The sequence below is a fragment of the Furipterus horrens genome, unplaced genomic scaffold, assembly GCF_987537825.1.
Source record: "Furipterus horrens unplaced genomic scaffold, mFurHor1.1.pri manual_scaffold_6, whole genome shotgun sequence".
In the NCBI taxonomy this organism is placed as follows: domain Eukaryota; kingdom Metazoa; phylum Chordata; class Mammalia; order Chiroptera; family Furipteridae; genus Furipterus; species Furipterus horrens.
This window is the reverse complement of record NW_028327176.1, coordinates 16,057,186-16,081,399: the sequence shown is the minus strand read 5'-3', so window position 1 is coordinate 16,081,399 and position 24,214 is coordinate 16,057,186. Positions and strand designations below refer to the sequence as shown.

General features: G+C 52.2%; 1 protein-coding gene across 2 annotated transcripts; it reads left to right on the top strand.

Annotated features, from left to right (window-relative positions):
• Positions 1-26: 26 nt before the first annotated feature.
• CAD (carbamoyl-phosphate synthetase 2, aspartate transcarbamylase, and dihydroorotase) lies at positions 27-24,198 on the top strand. 2 transcript variants are annotated; one of them, XM_090281030.1, is made up of 44 exons: positions 27-268; positions 497-636; positions 2,460-2,589; positions 3,869-4,011; positions 4,186-4,327; positions 4,524-4,695; positions 4,897-5,082; positions 5,266-5,378; positions 5,872-6,017; positions 6,276-6,407; positions 6,544-6,777; positions 6,911-7,132; positions 7,306-7,494; positions 7,755-7,879; positions 8,019-8,149; positions 10,625-10,737; positions 12,957-13,201; positions 13,406-13,652; positions 14,021-14,119; positions 14,309-14,533; positions 14,613-14,795; positions 15,016-15,234; positions 15,513-15,680; positions 16,266-16,448; positions 16,558-16,662; positions 17,131-17,370; positions 17,612-17,693; positions 17,985-18,151; positions 18,312-18,476; positions 18,630-18,761; positions 18,949-19,150; positions 19,469-19,659; positions 19,766-19,906; positions 20,104-20,205; positions 20,778-20,874; positions 21,528-21,572; positions 21,676-21,845; positions 21,955-22,029; positions 22,508-22,720; positions 22,824-22,949; positions 23,115-23,270; positions 23,355-23,456; positions 23,663-23,757; positions 23,866-24,198. In XM_090281030.1, exons 1-44 carry the CDS (start codon positions 187-189, stop codon positions 23,966-23,968), a joined length of 6,678 nt encoding a protein of 2,225 aa, XP_090137156.1. In that variant the 5' UTR covers positions 27-186; the 3' UTR covers positions 23,969-24,198. The 2 variants fall into 2 exon arrangements, with proteins under 2 accessions (XP_090137156.1, XP_090137155.1); XM_090281029.1 differs by having other exon boundaries at positions 21,673-21,845.
• The last annotated feature ends 16 nt before the right edge of the window (positions 24,199-24,214 follow it).

Below are 24,214 nucleotides of genomic sequence, written 5' to 3'. Positions count from 1 at the left end.
GCCGCCGCAGTCTGCCGCCTCCCCGAGCGCCTAGGGCTGCTACGCTTTCCGCTGCGTATTTTCTCCAGCCATCCGCGCCGCTAGCCACGTGTACCGATTCCGGGCTCAGTCCTCACGTGGTTCCATCAAAGGCAGAAACTTGCTGCTTCCAGCTTCTGTGTTTGCCCGTCTCTGAGCTCCGTTCCCATGGCGACCCTGGTGTTGGAGGATGGGTTGGTCCTGCGGGGCCAGCCCTTTGGGGCCGCTGTGTCGACTGCCGGAGAAGTGGGTAAGCAAGCCTGGTCCGGCTGCCGACCTCATCCCACTCTGCTGGCCCTCTTTGCCCAGCCTGCCCTGTTCAGACCCCGCCATTTTCCCGCCTGCACACCCCCCGCCCCCTTCGGCGGCCAAATCCCCAGCCCAGCCCCTTTCACGTCCCACAGTCAAGGCAGCCTCCAGTGGGGCAGTGATCCGAAGGAAGCCCTGCCTGAGCCCCAGCCCCGCCTCTTTCTTGCAGTGTTTCAAACCGGCATGGTCGGCTACCCCGAGGCCCTTACTGACCCTTCCTACAAAGCACAGATCTTAGTGCTTACATATCCTCTCATCGGCAACTACGGCATCCCCCCAGAGGAAGTGGATGAGTTCGGTCTCAGCAAGGTAGCCACACCCAATGCTTTCTCTATCTGTGGTCCTTTTCAAGTCAGTAATTAAATGTTAGTGAAGACGATGACATTCTGCTAGGCACCCAGGAGAGAACAAAGATACCAAAGCGATAAAACAAGTACTCTGCAGGGCTTGTTAAGTACCTTGAGAAGCACAGTGCTGGAGGCCAAGCCAAAGAGTCTGGGCTTTGGTAAGGAACCAGTTGGGGGGGGAAGGAACCAGTAAAGATTTTTTAGCAGCAGAGTCCTGTGATGGGAGCAGTGCTTTAAGGTTAAATAGATTAGTGGGAACGAGGCTAGAAATTAGGGTTACATCCTTTCCAGTGACAGCGGGTCCTAGTTCAACTACCAAACCAAAGAAGTTAATTATCATTTTCTAAACCTACTTTCCTTTATCTTGCCTCATTTTCTACCACTTTTCAGTAGAGTTCTTACATCTAGATAAAAAAACTCAGCTTCCTTCCACAGTGAGGTTTCCCCCATCCTTCCTCTCTTGGAATTTGTAAATTAAGTTGCCCTCTGAGAGTTAAAGCAATAATAATAGTAGTAATAATAAAAAAAACATAAGAGGGGAAGTCACCATAACCCAGGTGAAGTATTTCTCAAACTTGTTTTGTCCTGATTCGAGGCTTACTGACCCTTTGTTATTAGTTTGCTTTCCACATGGGAGAGGAAACTCTAGGTAAAGGACACTTGCTACTCTTTAAAAGGACCATTTCTTATCACAAATCTATAAGTACACTGTATTCTAGTTTATAATGCAGTATTATCGTAGTTAACATATGTCAGTCTTCAGCTTTGTCAGCTGGAAACACATTGACAAAATTGATTTAATAAACCTGCAAAGTTGAGACCCTGATAGAACCCTACTTCTATCGGGCCTCCTAGAACTGCCAGACCACCATGGATGCTTTTGTGGCTCATGTGTTGTAAATATGCTTGTCCATGTGCAGACAAGTCCTGGACACACGGAGTTCTACCACATGATCCTTCAAATCCCTAAATAACAGTCTAAATATCTGTCTTCCTTTAAATCTTCCACTAAGCAGGTGTAATTCGAATGTCACTCCCTGTCACATAACTGACTTGTTTCTCTGATTAGTTATTAAATACTTATCTGTTGGATAACAAATTTGTTATCCAACTAATATAATCCCCTATGAAGGGGGAGTATATAATCATGCTTGGTATTATTCCCTGAATCTTTATTTTTATTTAGTAAGGTATTGTACACCTACTAGTCATACACTGTTTCTGTCACACTCTGTAATTATGATCTTGTTTATTTACATGTTCCCTTTTAATTTTCATGCTCCCTAAGTGACAAATTAACACTGTGACTGTTAGGGACCTTACCATTTTTCATGCTCACTATTGTTCCCCAGCACTCAGTAAATGTTTATTGACTGCTACCAGTAATCAGTAACCTTGCCCTTGAGGAGTTCACAGTTGTGTGAAGAAGACAAGTGCATTCACATTACCATGTAAATAGCAAGAACGATGGAAATGAAGCAGCTTAGATGAGCTCTAAGGAGGAGGCACAAGCTGCAGTTGGGTGAGGGGGGATGGCTTCACCGAAGAGGGGATTTGTAATCTCCATTTTGGATAAAGGAAAAGGAAGGAAAAAGAAAAAATGTCATTTTCAATGATTAGTCAGGCACCCTGGGCTTATGTGCTCAGTATTTCATATGGGGGACACCACTTCTGGTAAAGGGCAAAAGCGTGAGGTGCTGGATGTGTTTAAGGGACAACAATGCAGTGTGGCTAAAGTACAGGGTCCATGCCGGGTTCCTCACAATCTCTTCCTTCCATCAACAGTGGTTTGAATCCTCAGAGATCCACGTGGCAGGATTGGTGGTGGGAGAGTGTTGCCCCACTCCCAGCCACTGGAGTACCAGCCGTACCCTGCACGAGTGGCTACAGCAGCATGGCATACCTGGCCTGCAAGGTATGGTGCAAGCACAAGTGTGTGGGCAGAGCACAGTCACCTGGATGAAAAGAGTGAAGAGAAGGTCTCTGTGCACTACTGGGACTTGACTCCCAGGTTGTGATAAAATGAATCTGATTTGAAGGTTTAGATTGGGGTCTGAGACAAGGAACTGAGCTCTTGCTCACATGGGAAACTTCAAACATACAAAAGGAGAGAAATATATAATGAACACCCCAGCTTCTTTAGCCACCAACTCAAGGCTAAACTTACTTCATCACCATTACTATAACTCTCAGATTATTTTGAAGCAAATCTCAGGTGTTGTATCATTTCATCCATAAATAGTTAAATATTTATGAAAAAGGAATCCTTTAAAAAACATGGCCACGATAACATCATATTTTTATTTATTTTTTAAATTTTATTTTTTAAATTTTATTTATTTGAGAGAGAGGAAGAGAAGGAGAAAGAGAGGGAGAGAAATATTGATCAGTTACCTCTCACTCGCCCCCAACCAGGGACCTGGCCTGCAATCCAGGCGTGTGCCCTGACTGGGAATCTAATCGGTAACCTTTCAGTTTGCATGACGGCGCCCAACCCATTGAGCCAGACCAGTTAGGGCAACATCATACCTTTAAAAAATTAACAATAGCCCTGGCTTCTGTGGCTCAGTGGATTGAGCGCTGGCCTGCAAACCAAAAGGTCACTGGTTTGATTCCCAGTCAGGGCACATGACTAGGTTGCAGGCCAGGTCCCCAGTTGGGGGTGAGTGAGAAGCAACAGATCAATGTTTCTCTCCCTCTCTTTCTCCCTCGTTCCCCTCTCTAAAAATAAATAAATAAATTTAAACGATCTCTTTTGAAAATTAACAATAATTCCTTAATAGCATCAACTATCCAGGCAAGGTTAAAATTTTCCCAGTTATTTAATTTTTTTTTTTTATGGTTTATTTGAATCTGGATCTAAACAAGATCCATACAGTACATTAGGTTATATCTTTTTAGTCTCTGGGCCTTTTAATCTCGACAAAAACAGGTCAGCTTTTCTTTGCAGTGTTATTTAGTATGTTCCTTTTCTGTAAACAGATAGATCTAGAGTCATGGTACAATTCAGCTGTGATATTTTTGGCAAGCATACTTGATGGTAGCGTACTTCCATCAGGATGACCCAGGATTTTGTTGCCCACCGAACAGCTGTGTGTTACTCAGGGCTCTGGAATGGAAGTTCTCCTAGAAGTCTTAATCTTATATGTGACTGAGTTAGGGGTGTGATCTCTCAGAGTGTGCTGTTTTAACAGGCGTGGACACTCGGGAGCTGACTAAGAAGTTGCGAGAGCAAGGGTCTCTGCTGGGAAAGCTGGTCCAGGATGGGACAGAGCCTTTAGCCCTGCCATTCGTGGACCCCAATGCCCGCCCCCTGGTGCCAGAGGTCTCCATTAAGGTACAGAGGTAGAGTGGAAGAGCGTTCCCAGCTATAGCACAGTAGTTACATTCTGCCCATAACTGGGGAGAATGCTTGAGGGAGAATCAGAAGAGGCCTCAAAAGTTAAGGGTTGGTGTGTGCATATCTGTACCCACTGATCACAGCTGCCAACTCTTGCCCTTTATTTCTCAGGTTCCACGGGTCTTCAATGTAGGGGGTACCCCCCGGATCCTTGCTTTGGACTGTGGCCTCAAGTATAATCAGATCCGATGCTTGTGCCAGCGTGGGGCTGAGGTCACTGTGGTACCCTGGGACCATGCATTGGACAGCCAGGGTGAGTAGCTGGGGCCTCTGTAGGACCACAGACAAACAGCATGGGTGGAAGATTTGTCCCTTGATCTAACTGCTAAAAGTCAGTGTGAGTTGCAGTGAAGACAATGAAAATAAGGGCTTTTGCTCTAATCCTAAGGGCTTCGAGTGTGTCTCTAGTTGAATACTGGTTTTGATGTCATCTTTTCTGCTCATTCCAGAATATGAGGGTCTCTTCCTGAGTAATGGCCCCGGTGACCCTGCCTCCTATCCTAATGTGATATCTGCACTGAGCCGCGTATTATCTGAGCCTAATCCCCGGCCTGTCTTTGGGATCTGCCTGGGACACCAGCTGTTGGCTTTAGCTATTGGGGCCAAGACTTATAAGATGAGGTGGGCCTTATGGGGAGAGGAAGGGCCCGCACTACTGACATGTGGGGTGGGGAGTCTTGGGAATGGGCATAGCGTCAGTGTGTATTAGTGTGGAAACAGAGCAGGAGCTGGTGAGAGTCCTGAGATCAGTAAGAATTGGGTTTGGTCCAGTGGCGAAGGAGGGTGGAAGTGGCCCATGAGTCAGCATGCTTCCATCTCCAGATACGGGAACCGAGGCCATAACCAGCCATGTTTGCTGGTGGGCTCTGGGCGCTGCTTTCTGACGTCCCAGAATCATGGGTTTGCTGTGGAAACAGACTCGCTGCCAGCCGGCTGGCTTCCTCTCTTCACCAACGCCAATGATCATTCCAATGAGGGCATTGTACATGACCGCCTGCCCTTCTTCAGGTGAGCCTGGGTGATTCTGGCAGTGTGACTGCACATGCACAGCTTGGAAGCCCCCTGGGACTGGAAGATCAAAAAGTAAAGCATAATAGTGGACCCCAGTCATTTACCCTCTGCCCACCTCCAGGATTGCCAGTGCCCAGGCCAGTGATGATGACAGGTTTTGTGCCCCACTCTCTTCAACAGTGTCCAGTTTCACCCAGAGCACCACGCTGGCCCTTCAGATATGGAGCTTCTTTTTGATATCTTTCTGGAAACTGTGAAAGAAGCTATAGCTGGAAACCCTGGGGGCAAGACAGGTAAGCACCTTAGCAGAACTGGGTTGTGGAACAAAGAACAGGGCTGGATCTAGGACGGTCATACTGATATATATTTGGGAGGTTAAGGGGATGGGAAGGCAACCAAACAAAGTTGATTTATTTAAGATGATTTATTTATATTTCTTCTATTGAAAGCAGCTCCTAAGTCATGAGTCCTGGGTTCTGGTTCTGACTCTGCCACTCATTAGAAGAATGACTTGTTCTGGATTATTCTGTAAAGTGAGGGGGTTAATCCCGGTGATTTCCCTCAGGTCCCATTTAGTTCCATCAGTCTTAAGACTTTATTTTATTTCATGTCATTTATTTTATTTTAATTTATTGAGAAAGGGTAAGAGAGAGAGAAACATTGATTTGCTTCTCTTATTTATGCATTCATTGGTTGATTCTTGCATGTGCCTTGGGGTATTGGGACGATGCTCTAACCAACTGAGCTATCCAGCCAGGGCGTCTATAACTTTCTTTGTTTCTACAGTTCGAGAGCGGCTGGCTGAGCGCCTCTGTACTCCTGGGACTCCCAGCCCAGGCTCTGGGCTTCCACCACCACGGAAGGTTCTGATCCTGGGCTCGGGGGGCCTCTCCATTGGCCAGGCTGGAGAGTTCGACTACTCAGGTTCTCAGGTAAGTCACGTCCATCCCGCCACTCCGGGTGTGGAACCTCAGGAATGGATAGAGTCCAAGGTTTGCACATTGGTTGTGGGGAGGAAATGAAGGAGGCGGTCTGGGGAATGTGCAGAAAGGTGAGGGGCTGAGGAACAGCAGTTGGTCGTTAGGAACTTGGAGTACAGGGAGAAAAGAGAGGAAGAGAGATGCCCATCTGAGGCTGCTTACAGTCTTGCTTCTGCAGTCAAGGCTGATGTGCCATTTTGGTCTCCGTAGGCGATCAAGGCCCTGAAGGAGGAAAACATCCAGACGTTGCTGATCAACCCCAACATCGCCACAGTGCAGACCTCCCAGGGGCTGGCTGACAAGGTCTATTTCCTCCCCATAACACCTCACTACGTAACCCAGGTATGACCGGGTGAGGCTGGACTGAGGGGGGAGCCCACGTGAGCAGGGGATCCAGTGGTCATGCTGGGCTTTTAAACTTCTTTGCTCCGTTTGCTAACCCCAAAGACTAAAGACCTGTTGTTGCTCTCCTCCTCAGGTGATCCGTAACGAACGCCCAGATGGCATATTGCTGACTTTCGGGGGCCAGACAGCTCTGAACTGTGGTGTGGAGCTGACCAAGGCCGGAGTGCTCGCTCGGTATGGCGTCCGGGTCCTGGGCACACCCGTGGAGACCATTGAGCTGACCGAGGACCGGCGCGCCTTTGCCTCCACGATGGCAGAGATTGGAGAGCATGTGGCCCCCAGTGAGGCAGCAAATTCTCTTGAACAGGTTTGAGAGGTGGTTGGAGGGAGGCAGAATGGTGTCGTTTTCTTTATATCTTGCTTTCTCTGGGTCCAGGGACCCTCTGCACTGCAAGCAGTCAAGACCTGACCTGTTTGTTCATCTCTTCTACCCACCGCAGGCCCAGGCAGCCGCCGAGCGGCTGGGGTACCCCGTGCTGGTGCGTGCGGCCTTCGCCCTGGGAGGCCTGGGCTCTGGCTTTGCATCTAACAGGGAGGAGCTCTCTGCCCTCGTGGCCCCAGCTTTTGCACACACCAGCCAAGTCCTGGTAGACAAGTCCCTGAAGGGATGGAAGGAGATTGAATATGAGGTGGTGAGAGACACCTCTGGCAACTGTGTCACGGTGAGTAATGGGAGACAGGGTGGGGAGGTATCAGGCAGCAATGCTCTGGTAAGAACAGAGGCCAGGGCTGAGGTCTTCGAGAGTTCGATACCCCTCAGACCCAGGATGGATGCAGCCTCTTGTCTCTCCTGACCCCCTTTGGCAGTGACATCTATGGGACACTGTCTTTACAGGTGTGTAACATGGAGAACTTGGACCCATTGGGCATCCACACTGGTGAGTCCATAGTGGTGGCTCCAAGCCAGACCCTGAATGACAGAGAGTACCAGCTCCTGCGGCAGACAGCCATCAAGGTGACCCAGCACCTCGGGATTGTTGGGGAGTGCAATGTGCAGTATGCTTTGAACCCCGAGTCTGAGCAGGTGAGACTTTAGGTCCTGGACCTAATATTCTAGCTACTGGACCTCCTTCCATTATTTTGAGACCTCAAGGCAAAGAGGCCTTTTGGCTCTATAGTAGACTCTGGAGTAGAAGCCAGCATTGTCTTTGGTAGGGTTGGGTCTTGGGTAGGGGGCTTTTGCTAGCCATCCCTTTGGGGAGGGCTTTATTTTCTTGCCTTTCTGAGAGATCTCTCCTAGGTGGGCCTTCTAGGTGACTCTTTCCCTGTTCTCTCTCTTTGCAGTATTACATCATCGAAGTGAATGCCAGGCTCTCTCGCAGCTCCGCTCTGGCCAGTAAGGCCACAGGCTATCCACTGGCCTATGTGGCCGCCAAGCTGGCTTTGGGCATCCCTCTGCCAGAGCTCAGGTACAAGGGTTGGGGAGAGATCAGGGAGGTTAAGAAGACGTTCATGGGCAGGATGTATGTGGATGGAGAGAGCTGTCTGGAAGCTCACCCTTTCTCTCTTCTGCTCTGTCCTTTGGCCCTGCCACCTGATGGTTACCAGGAACTCAGTGACAGGGGGTACAGCAGCCTTTGAACCCAGCCTGGATTACTGTGTGGTGAAGATTCCTCGCTGGGACCTCAGCAAGTTCCTGCGTGTCAGCACAAAGATCGGAAGCTGTATGAAGAGCGTTGGTGAGAGAGACAGCCCAAGAGGCCCCCCTCCCCAGATCACCCCACAGGGTCCCACTGGTCCCAGGACTAAAACATCATAAAGTTTGTTCCCTGGCATGGCTTTTCGGCATCTATATTAGCAGCTTCTTGGGAATACCGTTTCTCAGAGCTAATGGGGACATTTCAGACTAAGATAGTAGTTCTTTCTAAGAGTGGAGATCAAAGGCATTTGGAAATCTATGTCTTGAGTACACTTACCACCTGCTCTCCCAGGTGGCGTGTCAGAATCTCTGGGAGGGGTGCCAGGGGGTCTCATCTCTCATTTTACCGTCGAGTAACTGAGGTGCCCACAGACAGAAAGTGTTGTGGCCAAACAGAGGGCAGAGCCAAGAACCGAAAACTAGACCTGGTCACTAGTGCTCCTCTCTTACAGTGAGACCAGTTCCGTGAAACTCCACCCACAGCAGGTTGTGGCATTTTGCCCATGGCCCTCAGGCTGATCATGGCAGTCATGGTCTGTTTTCTTTGTTAGTTTAAATTCTGATGCTTGGGGCAGACAGTGACCGCTTTTTTTCTGTGGACCCTCTAAATCCAGGTCAGCACAATGGTGGGCATTCTCAGCATACCTCCTTCTCTGTGCACTTACTGCCATGGTCACTAAATAAGTTTTTCTTTTTTAACTCAGTGTATAAGGTCAGAGCAGGTTTTAGAGACCCTTTTTATAAAAACAGGGAAATTTAATAGTGAACAGTGATTGGGTGTAGTGGGCAGCCTCCAAGCAGTGGTGCGGTATGCTGGAACCGAGTTAATATGCTTCCTTATGGCGTCCTTTTAAGTTGCCTTAGACTGTTTTCTAAAACATTTCAGCCCAGACAAGCATGTGCATGAACCAGAGTGTCAGCAGCCGAGGATAAGAGCATTTCTTGTGCTCAAATCTCCGTTAAGAACCATAGTAGCCTTTAAACAAGTTAAGTGTAAGCTCAGATATTATTTCAGAATTTTTAGAAATCTTATAAGACTGCCAAGTTGTTCCTTCTGGAGATGAGTTTCTGTTATGTGAAAATTATAATAAACATGGGAACGAAGCCATAATTAAATTGTGGCTAAAAGAAGTGGATTGAAAGTAGGACAATCAGAGATTGGATTCCTAGAGGAGACATTTCAGTGTTTTGTTATCTATTCAAGTATTCTTGGAATGTGATCTTTGGTAACTTTTTGTAACTTTTATTATACAAGTAGGATACATCTATCATTGAGAAATTAGAAAAGACAATTTAACCAAAGAATCATCAATCACTTGAAATCTTGTCATACAGAGACTAATTTGGGCATAGATATCATTCCAGAATTTTTCCAGCAATGCAGGTATAAGTGAGGTTTTTCTTTTACCCAAAATAAAAATTTTTATAATATAACCACATTACAAAGGAGTTAAGATCACTCATAATCTACTTCTTTAACACCGCTATTAGCATCTTCATGTTTTAAATTCTTTTTACAGAAACAAATATTAGCTTTGTTAAAACAGAAATGGTAAGAAATATTGGAAGATCATGGGTAAATTGTCAGAAGACATGAACAAAACTTTACAAAAGAGGAAATCAGTAAGTAAACTCAAGAGGAGGCGTTCTCTCATTAGTAAATAGAAATCTAGTTGAGCGAGATAATATTTTTGCTTATTAGCAAACATTGTTTTAAATGATGACGTACACTTAGAAATTTGGTTAAACTTATACACTTTGTGTGATAACGCACAAACTTCTCTAGCAATGAAAACTTACCTAGAGCCAGAAAATTTCTTACCTGTTGTCCCTACACTTTGGAAATTTATCCTAAGGAGCTAATCCAAAGCACAGAGAACATCACAGCCTCACTTAGAATGATAAAATACTTCAAAGCTAAATGTTCTTCAGGAAGCAAGCAGTTGAATTGTGGTAAATCACTGCTAGTGATAAGGTCACAAGCAATGTGGGAACATGCTTATGATGACGAAAAAAGCGGGATGGAAATTACATGTGTACTATAATCATGTATAAAACCTGCATGCAAACAAAGTTTGGGAAGAAGTACTCTAAAGTGATAGTCATGAACATGTCTAGCTCTGGGTAGATGCAGTGAATAAGGGGAATCATCTTTCTATTATCCAGACTTTTTAAAAGTGTTAAGGGACAAGTCAGATTCCAGATGGTGTCTTCACAATATGAGTAAAGCAAACCAAATAATATCAATGGTTGGGCCACTGTGATAAATTAACATGTTCCAGTATCAGCATGCCCACTTGAGACACATTAATTCCATATTCACTAGTAAATTAAATATAAAAATTGTAGGGGGAAGAGCTGAAAGTTGAAAGTTTTTCATTAATGAAACACCATGAATCCCAACACCATGGGACTGGACTTGAGAACCTCCTGGAGATTTGACTATAAACCATAGACATTCTGGGCAGCTCCCCCCTAACACCAGACCCTCGATCTTTAAATCCTATGTCCCCAGGTGAAGTCATGGGCATTGGGCGTTCTTTTGAGGAGGCCTTCCAGAAGGCTCTGCGCATGGTGGATGAGAACTGTGTGGGCTTTGATCACACAGTAAAGCCAGTCAGTGATGTGGTAAGTGGCCCCTGGCAACACTCTTAAACGGACCTTCCTACTGTCTGTCCCCAACCCAAGAGCCTGTGGCCGGTAATAGTAGCAGCAATCATTATTGGACATTTGCTATGTCTTCACGTTGCTGAGAATGTCATGATAGCATCTCATTTATCATTATACGAGGATGTATTTTTAGACGTGTGTTTATAGACGAGGAAACAGGCTTGGAGAGGTTGTGGAACGTGCTCAAAGCCTCACAGGCAGTGAGAGGCAGAGGCAGGATCTCTGTCTTTATTGATTATGCTGTTGCAGTTGTCCCAATTTCTTTTCTCTTTGTTCCCCTCCACCCAGTGACCCCCTCCTCCCTCCAGTTGTCCCCCCCGCCCCCGCTTAGTCCATGCCCATTGGTTGTGCATATAGTTCTTCTCAACATCTTCCTGTCTACTCCACTCCCTCCTGCTATGCTTCTTAATTCCTGTACTAACTCCCTCCCTTTACCCCCCTTCCCTCTCCTAACTGACCTCCCCCCAAAATATTCCCCATATATAATTTTTTTCCCGCTCTCGTTGCCTACTTAGTTTCCCTTTGTTTCGGTTCCCTAGCTTCTGTTGTTGGTTGTTATGATACAGTTTTCATTTTAATGTTCGTAGTTTTCATCCTCTTTCTCCTAAACAAGTCCCTTTAACATCTCACATAATGGTGATTTGGATATGATGAACTCCTCCAGTTTTACTTAGTCCTGGAAGCACTTTCTCTGCCCTTCTATTCTGAAAGGTAGCTTCGCTGAATAGAGTAATCATGGTTGTAGGTTTTTGCTTTTCATTCCTTTGAATATTTCTTGCCTGTCCCTTCTTGCCTGCAGAATTTCTTTTGAGAAATCAGCTGATAGTCTTATTGGGACCCCTTTGTACGTAATTCTCTTCTTCTCTCTTGCTGCTTTTAAGATTCTCTCTTTATCCTTAATTTTTGACATTTTGATTATAACATGTCTTGGTGTGGTTCTCCCTGGGTCCAGTTTTTTTGGAATTCTCTGTGCTTCCTGGACCTGTAAGTCTATTTACTTCCCCAAGTTAGGGAAGTTTTGCTTCATAACTTTTTCACATAATTTTTCAGTTTCTAGTTCTTCTTCTTCACCTTCTGGCAACCCTGTGATTTGGATGTTGGCCTGCTTCTACCTGTCCCATAGGTTTCTGAGCCTCTCTTCGTTTTCCTCACTTTTCATTTCCTCTTTCTGCACTGGTTGACTGTTTGTTCCTGCCCTATGTTCTGATTTGTTGGTTTGATCCCTGGTTTTCTTTCCCTCACCACTAGTTTCATATGTGTTTTTGTTCATTTCAGCAGGACTAGCCTTCATTCCTTCCCCATCTTGTTTAGGATCTGCTGTTAGGTCTGTAAACATTCATATAACCAAAGCTTTGAACTGTGCTTCAAAAAGATTTCCTTCTGCTGAGCCATTAGATTAGATATTTGCTGTCTGGTCAGCTGTGTCACCGGGATCTCTATCATGATCTGTGCCATCCTGACAGTTTTGTGTTTACCTTTGCTTCCTGGCCGGGTCTGTCACACCTCCTACTTTATACTGGTGACCCTTCTCACCACACTGGCGTTTTGTGTGGGGGCAGGGGTCCAAGATGGATTCCTGCCATTCACTGTCAGCTGAGAGACCAGGAGCCTCCTCCTCTGGCCTTTACAGTCCGAGGCAATGGGGCACTGCCTTCCCTGGCGTTGGAATTGCAAGCTGATGGGTTTGGTCTGCAGCTGGGGTTGCTCTCCAGGTGCTTCTCGCCCCCCTTTAAATACGGATGTCTGTGCTTACTGCTGTCACCACAGCTGGCGCCGCTAGCACAGCTTGACCTCTCTGCCCCAGCTTCGTCCCTCCTACCCGTCCGGATGAGCCCCACTTGTTTATAACTTCATACGTTGGACTTCCATGTAGCTTTATTTTCTGGAACTTCTGGTTATTTCTGGCTTTGCGGTAGTTGTAGTCCTTCTTAGTTGTGGAGGGAGACAGAGCTTGTCGGTCTAGGCCTCCATCTTGGCTGGAAGTTTGTGTCCAGGTTTTTTGCAACTGCAGAGCCTCTGCCCCGGTCTGCAGTCTTCTTTTTCTGAGATGATGACAGTCATGCTCTCAGGCTTTTTGAGGTGCTGACAATAGCTTGGGAACATTTTGCTTAACATCCTGCCATCTCCTATCTTTGCACAATCCTTTGTCTCCATCTGTCTGCCCTCCTCCCCATTAGGAGCTGGAGACTCCGACAGATAAGCGGATCTTTGTGGTGGCAGCTGCTCTATGGGCTGGCTACTCGGTGGAGCGCCTGTACGAACTCACACGCATCGACCGCTGGTTCCTGCACCGCATGAAGCGGATCATTGCGCACGCGCAGCTGCTGGAGCAGCACCGTGGACAGCCCCTGACCCCACACCTGCTGCACCAGGCCAAGCGCCTTGGCTTCTCAGACAAGCAGATCGCCCTTGCCGTTCTGAGGTGAGAGATGGGGTGAGGGCCTCAGGCTGAGGCACGTGGGGCGGGGAGCTCTCCCTCAGAGAGGAGGGAGAGTGGGGAGCTTGGGAGGCCCCTGACCTTCATCCCCAGGGTGTCTTCCTCTTTGATCCCTTCCCTGGGATCTTCCTCCCCTGCTCAGTCTGTACCCAGTTCCCAGGGCCCATGGTTCTGCCCTTTCTGCTATAGCACAGAGCTGGCGGTCCGCAAGCTGCGCCAGGAACTAGGGATCTGCCCGGCAGTGAAACAGATTGACACGGTGGCGGCTGAGTGGCCAGCCCAGACAAATTATTTGTACCTGACATACTGGAGCACCACCCATGACCTCACCTTTCGAACGCCTCATGTCCTGGTCCTCGGCTCTGGTGTCTACCGTATCGGCTCCAGCGTCGAGTTCGACTGGTGTGCTGTGGGCTGCATCCAGCAGCTCCGAAAGGTCCGAGCTGGTCTTCCATATGGTTTCCTCTGCCCTTCTGTTCAGCCCCGGAGATTGCCTCCCACCATTCTTAACCCTGGCACTCTCTGTTCATTGCTACTCTTTACATCTATTGTAAGGCTTTGGGTTGGGGCAGGGGTCCCCTTAGCCTGTCCTGTGTCCCACACAAGGCATATGTCTCCTTTCCAACACTCTGTACCTACTTCTTTAATACCTATGGTGTTGGCCCCACTTCCCTCCTGAGCCGGCTGTCCTGTGTAGCTGTTTCAGGAAGCTGAGGTGCTGCTCTCTAAAGTACAGGCTTTGGCTTAGCTCTTCCATCTCTTCCTCTCACCTAATTGCTAATATAAGTCCCTTCTCCATTGCAGATGGGGTATAAGACCATCATGGTGAACTACAACCCAGAGACAGTCAGCACTGACTATGACATGTGTGACCGACTCTACTTCGATGAGATTTCTTTTGAGGTGAGAGGGACAAAGGCTGCCCCTTAGCCTGAGTGGCCAGGATCAAGTGGAGTAGCTGGCTGACCTAAGATTCTTAGGAGGCTGTGGGATGTGAGGGGATGTTGCTGGGGTGGGGGGAGCAGTGAGCCAGGAGGCTGAGGTCCCTGACCCTACTGATCGCTACCACTTATTCCTCTTTCGGCACCATAGGTGGTGATGGACATCTACGAGCTGGAGAACCCTGAAGGTGTGATCCTCTCCATGGGCGGGCAGCTGCCCAACAACATGGCCATGGCTTTGCATCGGCAGCAGTGCCGGGTGCTGGGCACCTCCCCTGAAGCCATCGACTCAGCAGAGAACCGTTTCAAGTTTTCCCGGCTCCTTGATACCATTGGTATCAGCCAGCCTCAGTGGAGGGAGCTCAGTGACCTTGAGGTGGGCTGGGGCATGGTGGGAGGCTGGAGGATATCATGGGTGAGGGTGACCAGTCAGGCTAAGTTCCCTATGCCCTTAGTCTGCTCGCCAGTTCTGCCAGACTGTGGGGTACCCCTGCGTGGTACGCCCCTCCTATGTGCTAAGTGGCGCTGCTATGAATGTGGCCTACACCGATGGGGACCTAGAGCGCTTCTTGAGCAGTGCAGCAGCTGTCTCCAAGGAGCACCCTGTGGTCATCTCCAAGTTCATCCAGGAGGCCAAGGTAGGAGGTTGCAGACAAAGAAGTCTCTGAGGACAGGCTCCCAGCCCTAGAGCAGACCCTCCCCATCTCAGGTCCTACAGAAATTCATAGGCACGGTGTCCTGGGAAGGATGGGTGGTACCAGGGCTCTTAAAGGAGGGAACCACCCTGGGCAAGTGGGAGAAGAAAAAGGCCCTTGCCCTGCGCCACATTGCCCTGCATGCTGCCCCACCCCTCCCCAGGAGATTGATGTGGATGCTGTGGCCTGTGACGGTGTGGTGGTAGCCATCGCCATCTCTGAGCACGTGGAGAATGCAGGCGTGCACTCAGGGGATGCCACACTGGTGACCCCACCACAAGACATCACTGCCAAAACCCTGGAGCGGATCCAAGCCATTGTGCATGCCGTGGGCCAGGAGCTGCAGGTCACGGGGCCCTTCAATCTGCAGCTCATTGCCAAGGTAGGAACACAGGGCTAAAGGAAGGGAATACAGGGTCACTGTGCCTCTTCGTTCTCTATTGGCCCCAATGCCAGGGAGCCCTGCACTGTCTCCTGCCCTCATGAAGATAGGCAGGCTGGGTTGAGGGACCGGGGAACAGCCAGGGCCTGCAGTGTTGTCAGGGTGTTTCACCTGGTTGGTCACCCACAGAACAGTGAGTGAGGGGAAGAGTTGAAGTCATAGGGGGGTGTCTGCCAGTCCAGCCCACGGAAGGCCTGACCCATTCTCCTCTGCCATAGGATGACCAGCTGAAAGTCATTGAGTGCAATGTGCGTGTCTCTCGCTCCTTTCCCTTCGTCTCCAAGACACTAGGGGTAGACCTAGTCGCCTTAGCCACACGGGTCATCATGGGGGAAGAAGTGGAACCTGTGGGGCTCATGACTGGCTCTGGAGTCGTAGGGGTCAAGGTAAGGAGGTTCGGTTCACGGTCAGCAGCAGGGAGACAGAGCAGGACAGAGTTCCCTTACCACACAAATTGTCAATCGTCATGCAAACCAAACACCTGCTGTGGGCAGGGCCTTGCTAGGCCGTGAGAGTGATGAGATGGCCTTTGTCGCTTAGCAGCTTACACTGTTGTAATGGGAGGCAAGAGAAATTGGGTCCCAAGACAGCTTGTTTATAGAACAGTCTAATAAACCAACACAAAAGAGAACTAAACAAAATGCTAAAGGAGTTTACACACGGCAGGTGCTGCTTCCAGAAGTGGTGACCTGGGAAGGCGTGAGAAGAGGTGACATTTGAATCAGGCCTTGGAGGGTGGTCAGGGTGTTTGGTTTGCAGAGCCTGTTGAGGAAGTGTCCCAAGGCCCGGGGGTAGCCAAGCAGAAGCTGAGGGAAGGCGTGGGAGTGTTGCAGGAGCCGCTGGCTGGTGGACACAGGGCACATGCAGAGCAGTGGCAGGGCAGGGGGCACCGGACAGGGGCCTGCGCCGCCTCTCTCACTCGGGAGAGGTGGGTCCCTCATGCCTCGGCCTCTCATGTCCCGTTTCCGCAGGTGCCCCAGTTCTCGTTCTCCCGCCTGGCGGGCGCTGACGTAGTGCTGGGCGTGGAAATGACCAGCACTGGGGAAGTGGCTGGCTTTGGGGAGAGCCGCTGTGAGGCCTACCTCAAGGCCATGCTAAGCACTGGCTTTAAGATCCCCAAGAAAAACATCTTGCTGACCATTGGCAGCTATAAGGTACAGAATCGGGGGGCAAGGGGGCACCCATAGAGGTGGGGGCAGATGGCCTGACCTTGCAGTGGAAGACGGGAGAAACACAACCTTGTCCTCCTTCTGCTTGGTTCAGAACAAAAGTGAGCTGCTCCCCACTGTGCGGCTGCTGGAGAGCCTGGGCTACAGCCTCTACGCCAGCCTGGGCACCGCTGACTTCTACACCGAGCACGGTGTCAAGGTACTGGCACGTCACGCCCTGCCTGGCACCGCCCTTCATCAGGGGTTTGAAAGCACCAAAGAATTCTCCCTCTTCCCCTGCTTTTACTGTTACTATGCAAATCATGTATATTCTATGCGGAGAAAGTTGAATATGCAGCAAAGCAAAGAGGAAAAATTCCTGACAGTCTCTCCACCTCTGTTCACATTCTGATATGTTTTCTTCCAGAATTTGGTCTTTTTATGTGTGTTGTGTGTGGGGGTGGGGGGTGGGGCTCATATTGCACAGAGTCCTGGGTAACCAAGTTTAGATATCTCCCCTGTTAAGAAATAGACTCTGCCACTAGCTAGTAGAGGCAGCGCTGGTCCCCACCCTGTGGATCCTCGGTCTTCTCCTTGTGGGCTCCTGGGCCACCTCCCCTCCCTTCAGGCTGGCCTTCCCGACCCCTGCCATGCTCAGATCGGCCCTGCCCTTGTGTCCGGGCCACAGGTAACAGCTGTGGACTGGCACTTTGAGGAGGCCGTCGATGGGGAGTGCCCACCCCAGCGAAGCATCTTGGAGCAGCTGGCTGAGAACCACTTTGAGCTTGTGATTAACCTGTCGATGCGTGGAGCCGGGGGCCGCCGTCTCTCTTCCTTCGTCACCAAGGGCTACCGTACCCGACGTCTGGCTGCGGACTTCTCCGTGCCCCTCATCATTGATATCAAATGCACCAAACTCTTCGTGGAGGTAACTGAGACCTGAGTGCGGGAGGGCGGCAGCCAGTGTTCACGGGGGAGGAGGGAGGAGGGAGCGTGTTGTGGGACTGGGGAATCTGTATGAAGCAGCCATGCTAATAGTCACGCTCTGTGGCTGCAGAGAGGGAAGCGGGGGGATGGAGAGGTAGGTGCCTGGTGTACGGGAAATCCATCCCTACCTACAGCTGCCAGGATGCCCTGGCATCAGAGCTGACCACAGTTTCCGTCCACAGGCCCTGGGTCAGATTGGGCCGGTCCCTCCCATGAAGGTGCATGTTGACTGCATGACCTCCCAAAAGCTTGTGCGCCTACCGGGTAAGTGCAGCTCCTGGGAGAACCTGGCTGTGGACACTGGTCACAGCTGGCACAGAGACCCTGGTGTGGTGCAAGCAGCTGTGGGGCCCGCTCCCTGCCCGGGGCTGCATAGCATGTGGAAGCCCTAGAATCTTTGTCACTCTGAGTTCTATCCTTCCTCGGTCCACAGTGCCCTTGACTGAGGAACCTTGCCACCTCTCCTTGTATTTTCCTGTCACCTCGACTCACCTCCTTGATGTCCTTCATGTCTCTGAATCCTCCTTTGATCTTACCACCTCCATATTCTCCCAGGGTTGATTGATGTCCATGTGCATCTGCGGGAACCAGGCGGCACACACAAGGAGGACTTTGCCTCCGGCACAGCTGCTGCCCTGGCGGGGGGCATCACCATGGTGTGTGCCATGCCTAATACCCGGCCCCCCATTATCGATGCCCCTGCTCTGGCCCTGGCCCAGAAGGTGAGCCCTTGCACTCCTGCTTCACGGTGACCCATGTGTCCTCATGGCCTCCGCTGCCTCCCTGGACCCTGCTCCCTCTGCCCTTCCCCTGGGGCCCAGGCCCCTGGTGCCAGGCTGGCATGGATGCCGATGAGCCCTATCTCATATTCGTCCTCTCCAGCTGGCTGAGGCTGGTGCCCGCTGTGACTTCACCTTATTCCTTGGAGCCTCGTCAGAAAATGCAGGGACCCTGGGTGCTGTGGCAGGGTCTGCTGCAGGACTGAAGCTCTACCTCAACGACACCTTCTCTGAACTGCGGCTGGACAGTGTGGCCCAGTGGATGGAGGTAGGGAGTGGGCACGGGGAGAAGGCAGCAACACAGTCGCTGCTGGCTGGAGGGCCCCACAGCCTGACCTGAAGGCAGGGAGGAGCCAGCGGGCTCTGATGAGCGCAGAGAACCAAAGGCTCTGTGCACTCCTCAAGTTCTCTCTGTCCCCAGCATTTTGAGACGTGGCCTTCTCACCTTCCCATTGTGGCCCACGCGGAGCGGCAGAGTGTGGCTGCCATCCTCATGGTGGCTCAGCTCACCCAGCGCTCAGTGCACATCTGTCACGTTGCACGGAAGGAAGAGGTGAGGCACACCAGAGGTCCCGGCGCCCCTGTTGCTTTCCTAGTAACATCAGGAGGTCAGGGGAGTCCTTGGGGGGCTGTGGGAGGTCAGGGGAGCCGAGAGCTTGAACCCTCAGCTTTTTGGCTATGGGGGCTTTGTAGGGGGAGACGTAGGGGGAGACCTCCAGCTCTCCCCACTCTTCCCCCAGATCCTACTGATTAAAGCTGCAAAGGCACGAGGGCTGCCAGTGACCTGCGAGGTGGCGCCTCACCATTTGTTCCTGAGCCGCGATGACCTGGCGCGCCTGGGGCCTGGGAAGGGGGAAGTGCGGCCAGAGCTTGGCTCCCGCCAGGACGTGGAGGCCCTGTGGGAGAACATGGCTGTCATCGACTGCTTTGCCTCGGACCACGGTGAGGGCCCGCAGTGTACCTCGGCCCCGCAGAGCCCGTGAGCGCTGGGGCTTGATCTGCACAGAACCCCAGCCTCTAATACACTGCCTGGTCTGTGACAGGTGCTTGGTAGGTGCTCGATAAATGCTCATTGAGAGAATGAAGGAGCAAATCAGTAAAATTGTAAATGATAGAATATGGGTAAAGAATGGGGCCCCAGAGGATGACAGAGTCCCTCTTGCCCTGTTTTCTGTTGGGAGAGAGGTGGCAGTCCTGGTGGTATGTGTTACCTGCCAGATGTGAGGTGACCGATGCTGAGGGTGATGCTCTTTCTCCCAGCCCCCCACACCTTGGAGGAGAAGTGTGGGCCCAAGCCGCCCCCTGGCTTCCCCGGGCTGGAGACCATGCTGCCCCTGCTGCTGACAGCCGTAAGCGAGGGCCGGCTCAGCCTGGACGACCTGCTCCAGCGCCTGCACCACAATCCTCGGCGGATCTTTCACTTGCCCCCACAAGAGGACACCTATGTGGAGGTGTGGGGATGATGGGACGATGGCCCAGAGCAGTGGGGGCCTGTCCAACCCTTGGGCCCCTTCCATGGGGCGGCCTTGCCCTGACATAACCCACAACTCCGCACAGGTGGATCTGGAGCATGAGTGGACAGTCCCCAGCCACATGCCCTTCTCCAAGGCCCGCTGGACACCCTTCGAGGGGCAGAAGGTGAAAGGCACCGTGCGACGTGTGGTCCTGCGAGGAGAGGTCGCCTATATTGATGGGCAGGTATGTGTGTGGCCTGTGCCCAATCCAGTTGTGTCATTTTTGTCCCACCCCAGTGCATCTGTGCGTCCCACTCCCCCCTCCAGCTGCCCTATCCGTGGGTGGGCACAGGTCCCCCACAGCATTTTTCTCCTTGCTGGCTTCCATTCCTTCAGATCCCAGCCCAGCTCTCTCCTCACGCCCCTGTCTTCTGCCTGCAGGTTCTGGTGCCCCCAGGCTACGGACAGGATGTACGCAAGTGGCCTCAGGCAGCTGTTCCCCAGCTCACACCCTCGGGGCCTGCCACCAGTGAGGTGACCACGGTAGGGACCAGACTGCTGGGGGCTGAGGTGGGAGTAATGGGATTTGTGGCGGAGGCATTTTCATTGGTGGTTTCAGGGGCAGCAGGCTCTGCACTTGACATAAAATCCCCACCACTTAGCCCGGCTGCTGTGGCTCAGTGGATTGAGCATCAGCCTGCAAGCCAAGTGTCGTGGTTTGATTCCCAGTCAGGGCACATGACTAGGTTGCACGTCAGGTCCCCAGTTGGGAGCGCGAGTGAGAAGCAACCAGACAGTCAAAAAAAAAATCCCCACCACTTCCCTCTCTCTGTCTACTGCAAAACACAGAACCCACTGTCAGTGTAGGAGCCTACCTGTGGGAAACCCAAGCCCATTAACCCAGCCAGAGCTGTGCTGGGGGCCTATCATGGGGCCAGCACACAGCTCTGAAAGATCCGTGTGTCTGTCCTATTGAGGACAGCATAGTGATGAAGGGCGGTGATGGAGAATGGAATCCATGTGGACAGTGAGCAGTTTGGCTTCTCCTGATGGACTGAATTTGAGAAGGGGTTGGATCAGTAGTTTTCAAAACACTAGACCAATGTTTTCTTCAGACTCCTGAAAGGCCCCGCCGGGGCATCCCAGGGCTTCCTGACGGCCGCTTCCACCTGCCGCCCCGGATCCACCGAGCCTCAGACCCAGGCCTGCCAGGTAAGAGAGTCCTGTTATGTGGAGGGTGGGCCACCTGGACTTAGAGATGTGTAGGGACAAGATCTTCTCCACCCCCCACCCCCCACAGTGTCCCGGATGGACCAGGGCTGGGGGCTCCGTGGCCTAGGAACTGACCCAGGCCCTCCTCTCCCAGAGCCTCGTCTTTGTCCACTTACCCTGTCCTTCCTGCCACCTCCGCATCCAAATCTGACCCACTGTACCCGCCTTGGCCTAAATCAGTCTGCCTAGCGGAAGGTAGACACCCACAGCTTCTTCTCACAGGCCCTTCTCTGTTGTGGGCAGCTGCATTCCTGCGCCCGGGAGCTGGGATCCCACGGGGCAGCAGCTCATGGGGTAAATCCAGGTGGTCCACTGATGTGAGCCTGGCTGTTCCCCTTCCCTAGGATCCCTTTGCCACCTGGGAGGGCCCAGGGAGGGTACCACTGCTCACGCACAGCAACTCCCATGGGAAATCATGTGTGTGTCCGCAGAGCTGTGAGTCCTTCCTGCCCTCCCCTAACCTGCTAGAGCTACTGTGGTGTGAGTTGGTTTAACACAGACACTGTGGTTCAGAGTCCTGGGGGAACGGGGCTCCTCACAGACCGCAGCTGCGGCCTCACATCTGTCCGTCTGTTCTGTTGCCCTGTTTGCAGCTGAGGAGCCAAAGGAAAAGGCATCTCGGAAGGCAGCTGAGCCGGGTGAGAGCCTCCCCCAGAACGCGCCCTCATCTCAGGGCCTCTGATGTGGCTCGGGTAGGAGGAACCCTCTGACCAGCCTCTTCTGCCCCGTCCCTCACAGCAGAGCTGATGGGAACCCTTGATGGCACCTGCTACCCTCCACAACCAGTACCTAGACAGGCGTCACCCCAGAACCTGGGGACCCCTGGCCTGCTGCACCCCCAGACCTCACCCCTGCTGCACTCACTAGTGGGCCAACATATCCTGTCCGTCCAGCAGTTCACCAAGGATCAGGTGCCTGGGGGAGGGGGGAGGAGAGCACCCAGAACTCCAAGGAACTGGCAGGAGGGGCTAGGACCTCCAGAGGCCTCTGGCTTTCCAGCTGACTCGGAGTCTTTCTTAGATGTCTCACCTCTTCAACGTGGCACACACGCTGCGTATGATGGTGCAGAAGGAGCGGAGCCTCGACATCCTCAAGGTCAGGGCCAGGGCTGTGGGCTGAGAATCCCGGCCTGTCTGCAGGGCTGAGCAGTGGTCAGGAGGGCCTCCCACCCGTGCCGGAAGCCCCCACGAACTCAGTTTTCTCCACTCTGGAAAGGCCCCCTGCTCTAGGTCCCCTATGTCTGTCCTCTTGTCAACATGCAGCTGACACACGGAACTTTGAGCATCAGCCCGCTCACCTGACCGTTTGGTGTGTGCTGATGTATTCAAGGGAGAGAACTGGGAAGTTTCTTTTTCTCCCAGAGACGGTCTCATTCAGACACTTAGCAGTCGCTTTTTGGGGGCAGAGCCTTTACCTCAGTGACACAGATGGTGGAAATGCAGTTCATGGGGAGGTTTGGGGGAAAGGATTCTCTCTGCATCTTTCTTGCTTAAGTTGGGGAGGAAGGCAAACAGCAGCCTGTGTGTTCCCCAAGGTGGACACACATGTACACATTGCATCTTACTCCCCCCAGGGCAAGGTGATGGCCTCCATGTTCTACGAGGTGAGCACGAGGACCAGCAGCTCCTTCGCAGCTGCCATGGCCCGGCTCGGAGGTGCTGTGCTCAGCTTCTCAGAAGCCACGTCCTCCGTCCAGAAGGGTGAATCCCTGGCCGACTCCGTGCAGACCATGAGCTGCTACGCTGACGTCGTGGTGCTTCGGCACCCCCAGCCCGGAGCCGTGGAGGTGAGGCCGGCCTGTGCACCTGTGGCTGGGGACCCGGGGAGAGTGGGACTGAGGCAGGGAGACGCGGAAGTCGGGATTCTCCTTTCTTGTGCCGTTTTCACAGCTGGCAGCCAAGCACTGCCGGAGGCCTGTGATCAATGCTGGGGATGGGGTTGGAGAGCATCCCACCCAGGCCCTGCTGGACATCTTCACCATCCGGGAGGAGCTGGGGACTGTCAATGGCATGACGGTGAGGGCGGTGGCCTGCCCAGGGAAGGTCTGGAGAAGGAATTCCTTTATTCCAGGGCACACTGCACCAAGGAAGCCTACGTCCTGGTGCTGAGGCTAAAGCCCTGAAATGGGAAGTGGGGTGCTCAGTCTGGTGGCCCTCCTGGTGACCGAGTTTCTCCCCTAGATCACAATGGTGGGGGACCTGAAGCATGGACGCACAGTGCATTCCCTGGCTTGCCTGCTCACCCAGTACCGCGTCAGCCTGCGCTACGTGGCCCCTCCCAGCCTGCGCATGCCACCCGACGTGTGGGCCTTTGTGGCTTCCCGTGGCACCAAGCAGGTGAGGCCCCGGGAGGCTGTGGGGACAGGGTCGTGCAGGCAGCACCTGGCGCTGCAATCACCCTGCCTCGGCCTCACCCCTCAGGAGGAATTTGAGAGCATTGAGGAGGCGCTGCCCGACACCGATGTGCTCTACATGACGCGCATCCAGAAGGAACGCTTCGGCTCTGCCCAGGAGTACGGAGCTGTGAGTGCCAGGGCTGAGGAGCAGCCAGGGCTGGGGCTGTCGGGCGTCCAGACTAGAGGCCAGGCAGGCTGGGCCCCTGGACCTCGGCCAGGGCCCTTGGTTGAGAACGTCACATGAGTGTGGAGAGGACCTGGGGGGAGCCCAGGCCCATGGCCTCAGGGCAGCCCCTGCCCTGAGGTGCTGACGGGCCCCTATCTGTCTCACAGTGCTTTGGCCAGTTCATCCTCACTCCCCACATCATGACGCGGGCCAAGAAGAAGATGGTGGTGATGCACCCAATGCCCCGTGTCAACGAGATAAGGTGACATGCCACCAGAATTGAGGGTGCACAGGGGCTGGCTCAAGGAGGGCGTTTAGTCCTAGCCGAGCCACCTTGGGCTTCATGGTAACTCTCTTCCTTCTCCTGCAGCGTGGAGGTGGACTCGGACCCCCGAGCAGCCTACTTCCGCCAGGCCGAGAACGGCATGTACATCCGCATGGCTCTGTTAGCCACTGTGCTGGGCCGCTTCTAGGGCCCAGCCTGCTGGGCACGGACTCCAGTGCCCCCCACGGGGGCAGTACACTTAGTAGGTGCTCTGGGGTGTGTGGGTAGCTTATGGGCTCATGTACACACATGCAGACCACACTTCGGGTGTTGGACTGGACTGGAGCTCTCCAGTATGATGGCTGACCCTGTCTCCCTATTGCACTTCAATGCTGTACAGTTTTTCTACTGACTTAATAAATAGCTTAGCTGCCTTGAGTTCCTGCTTCCTTGC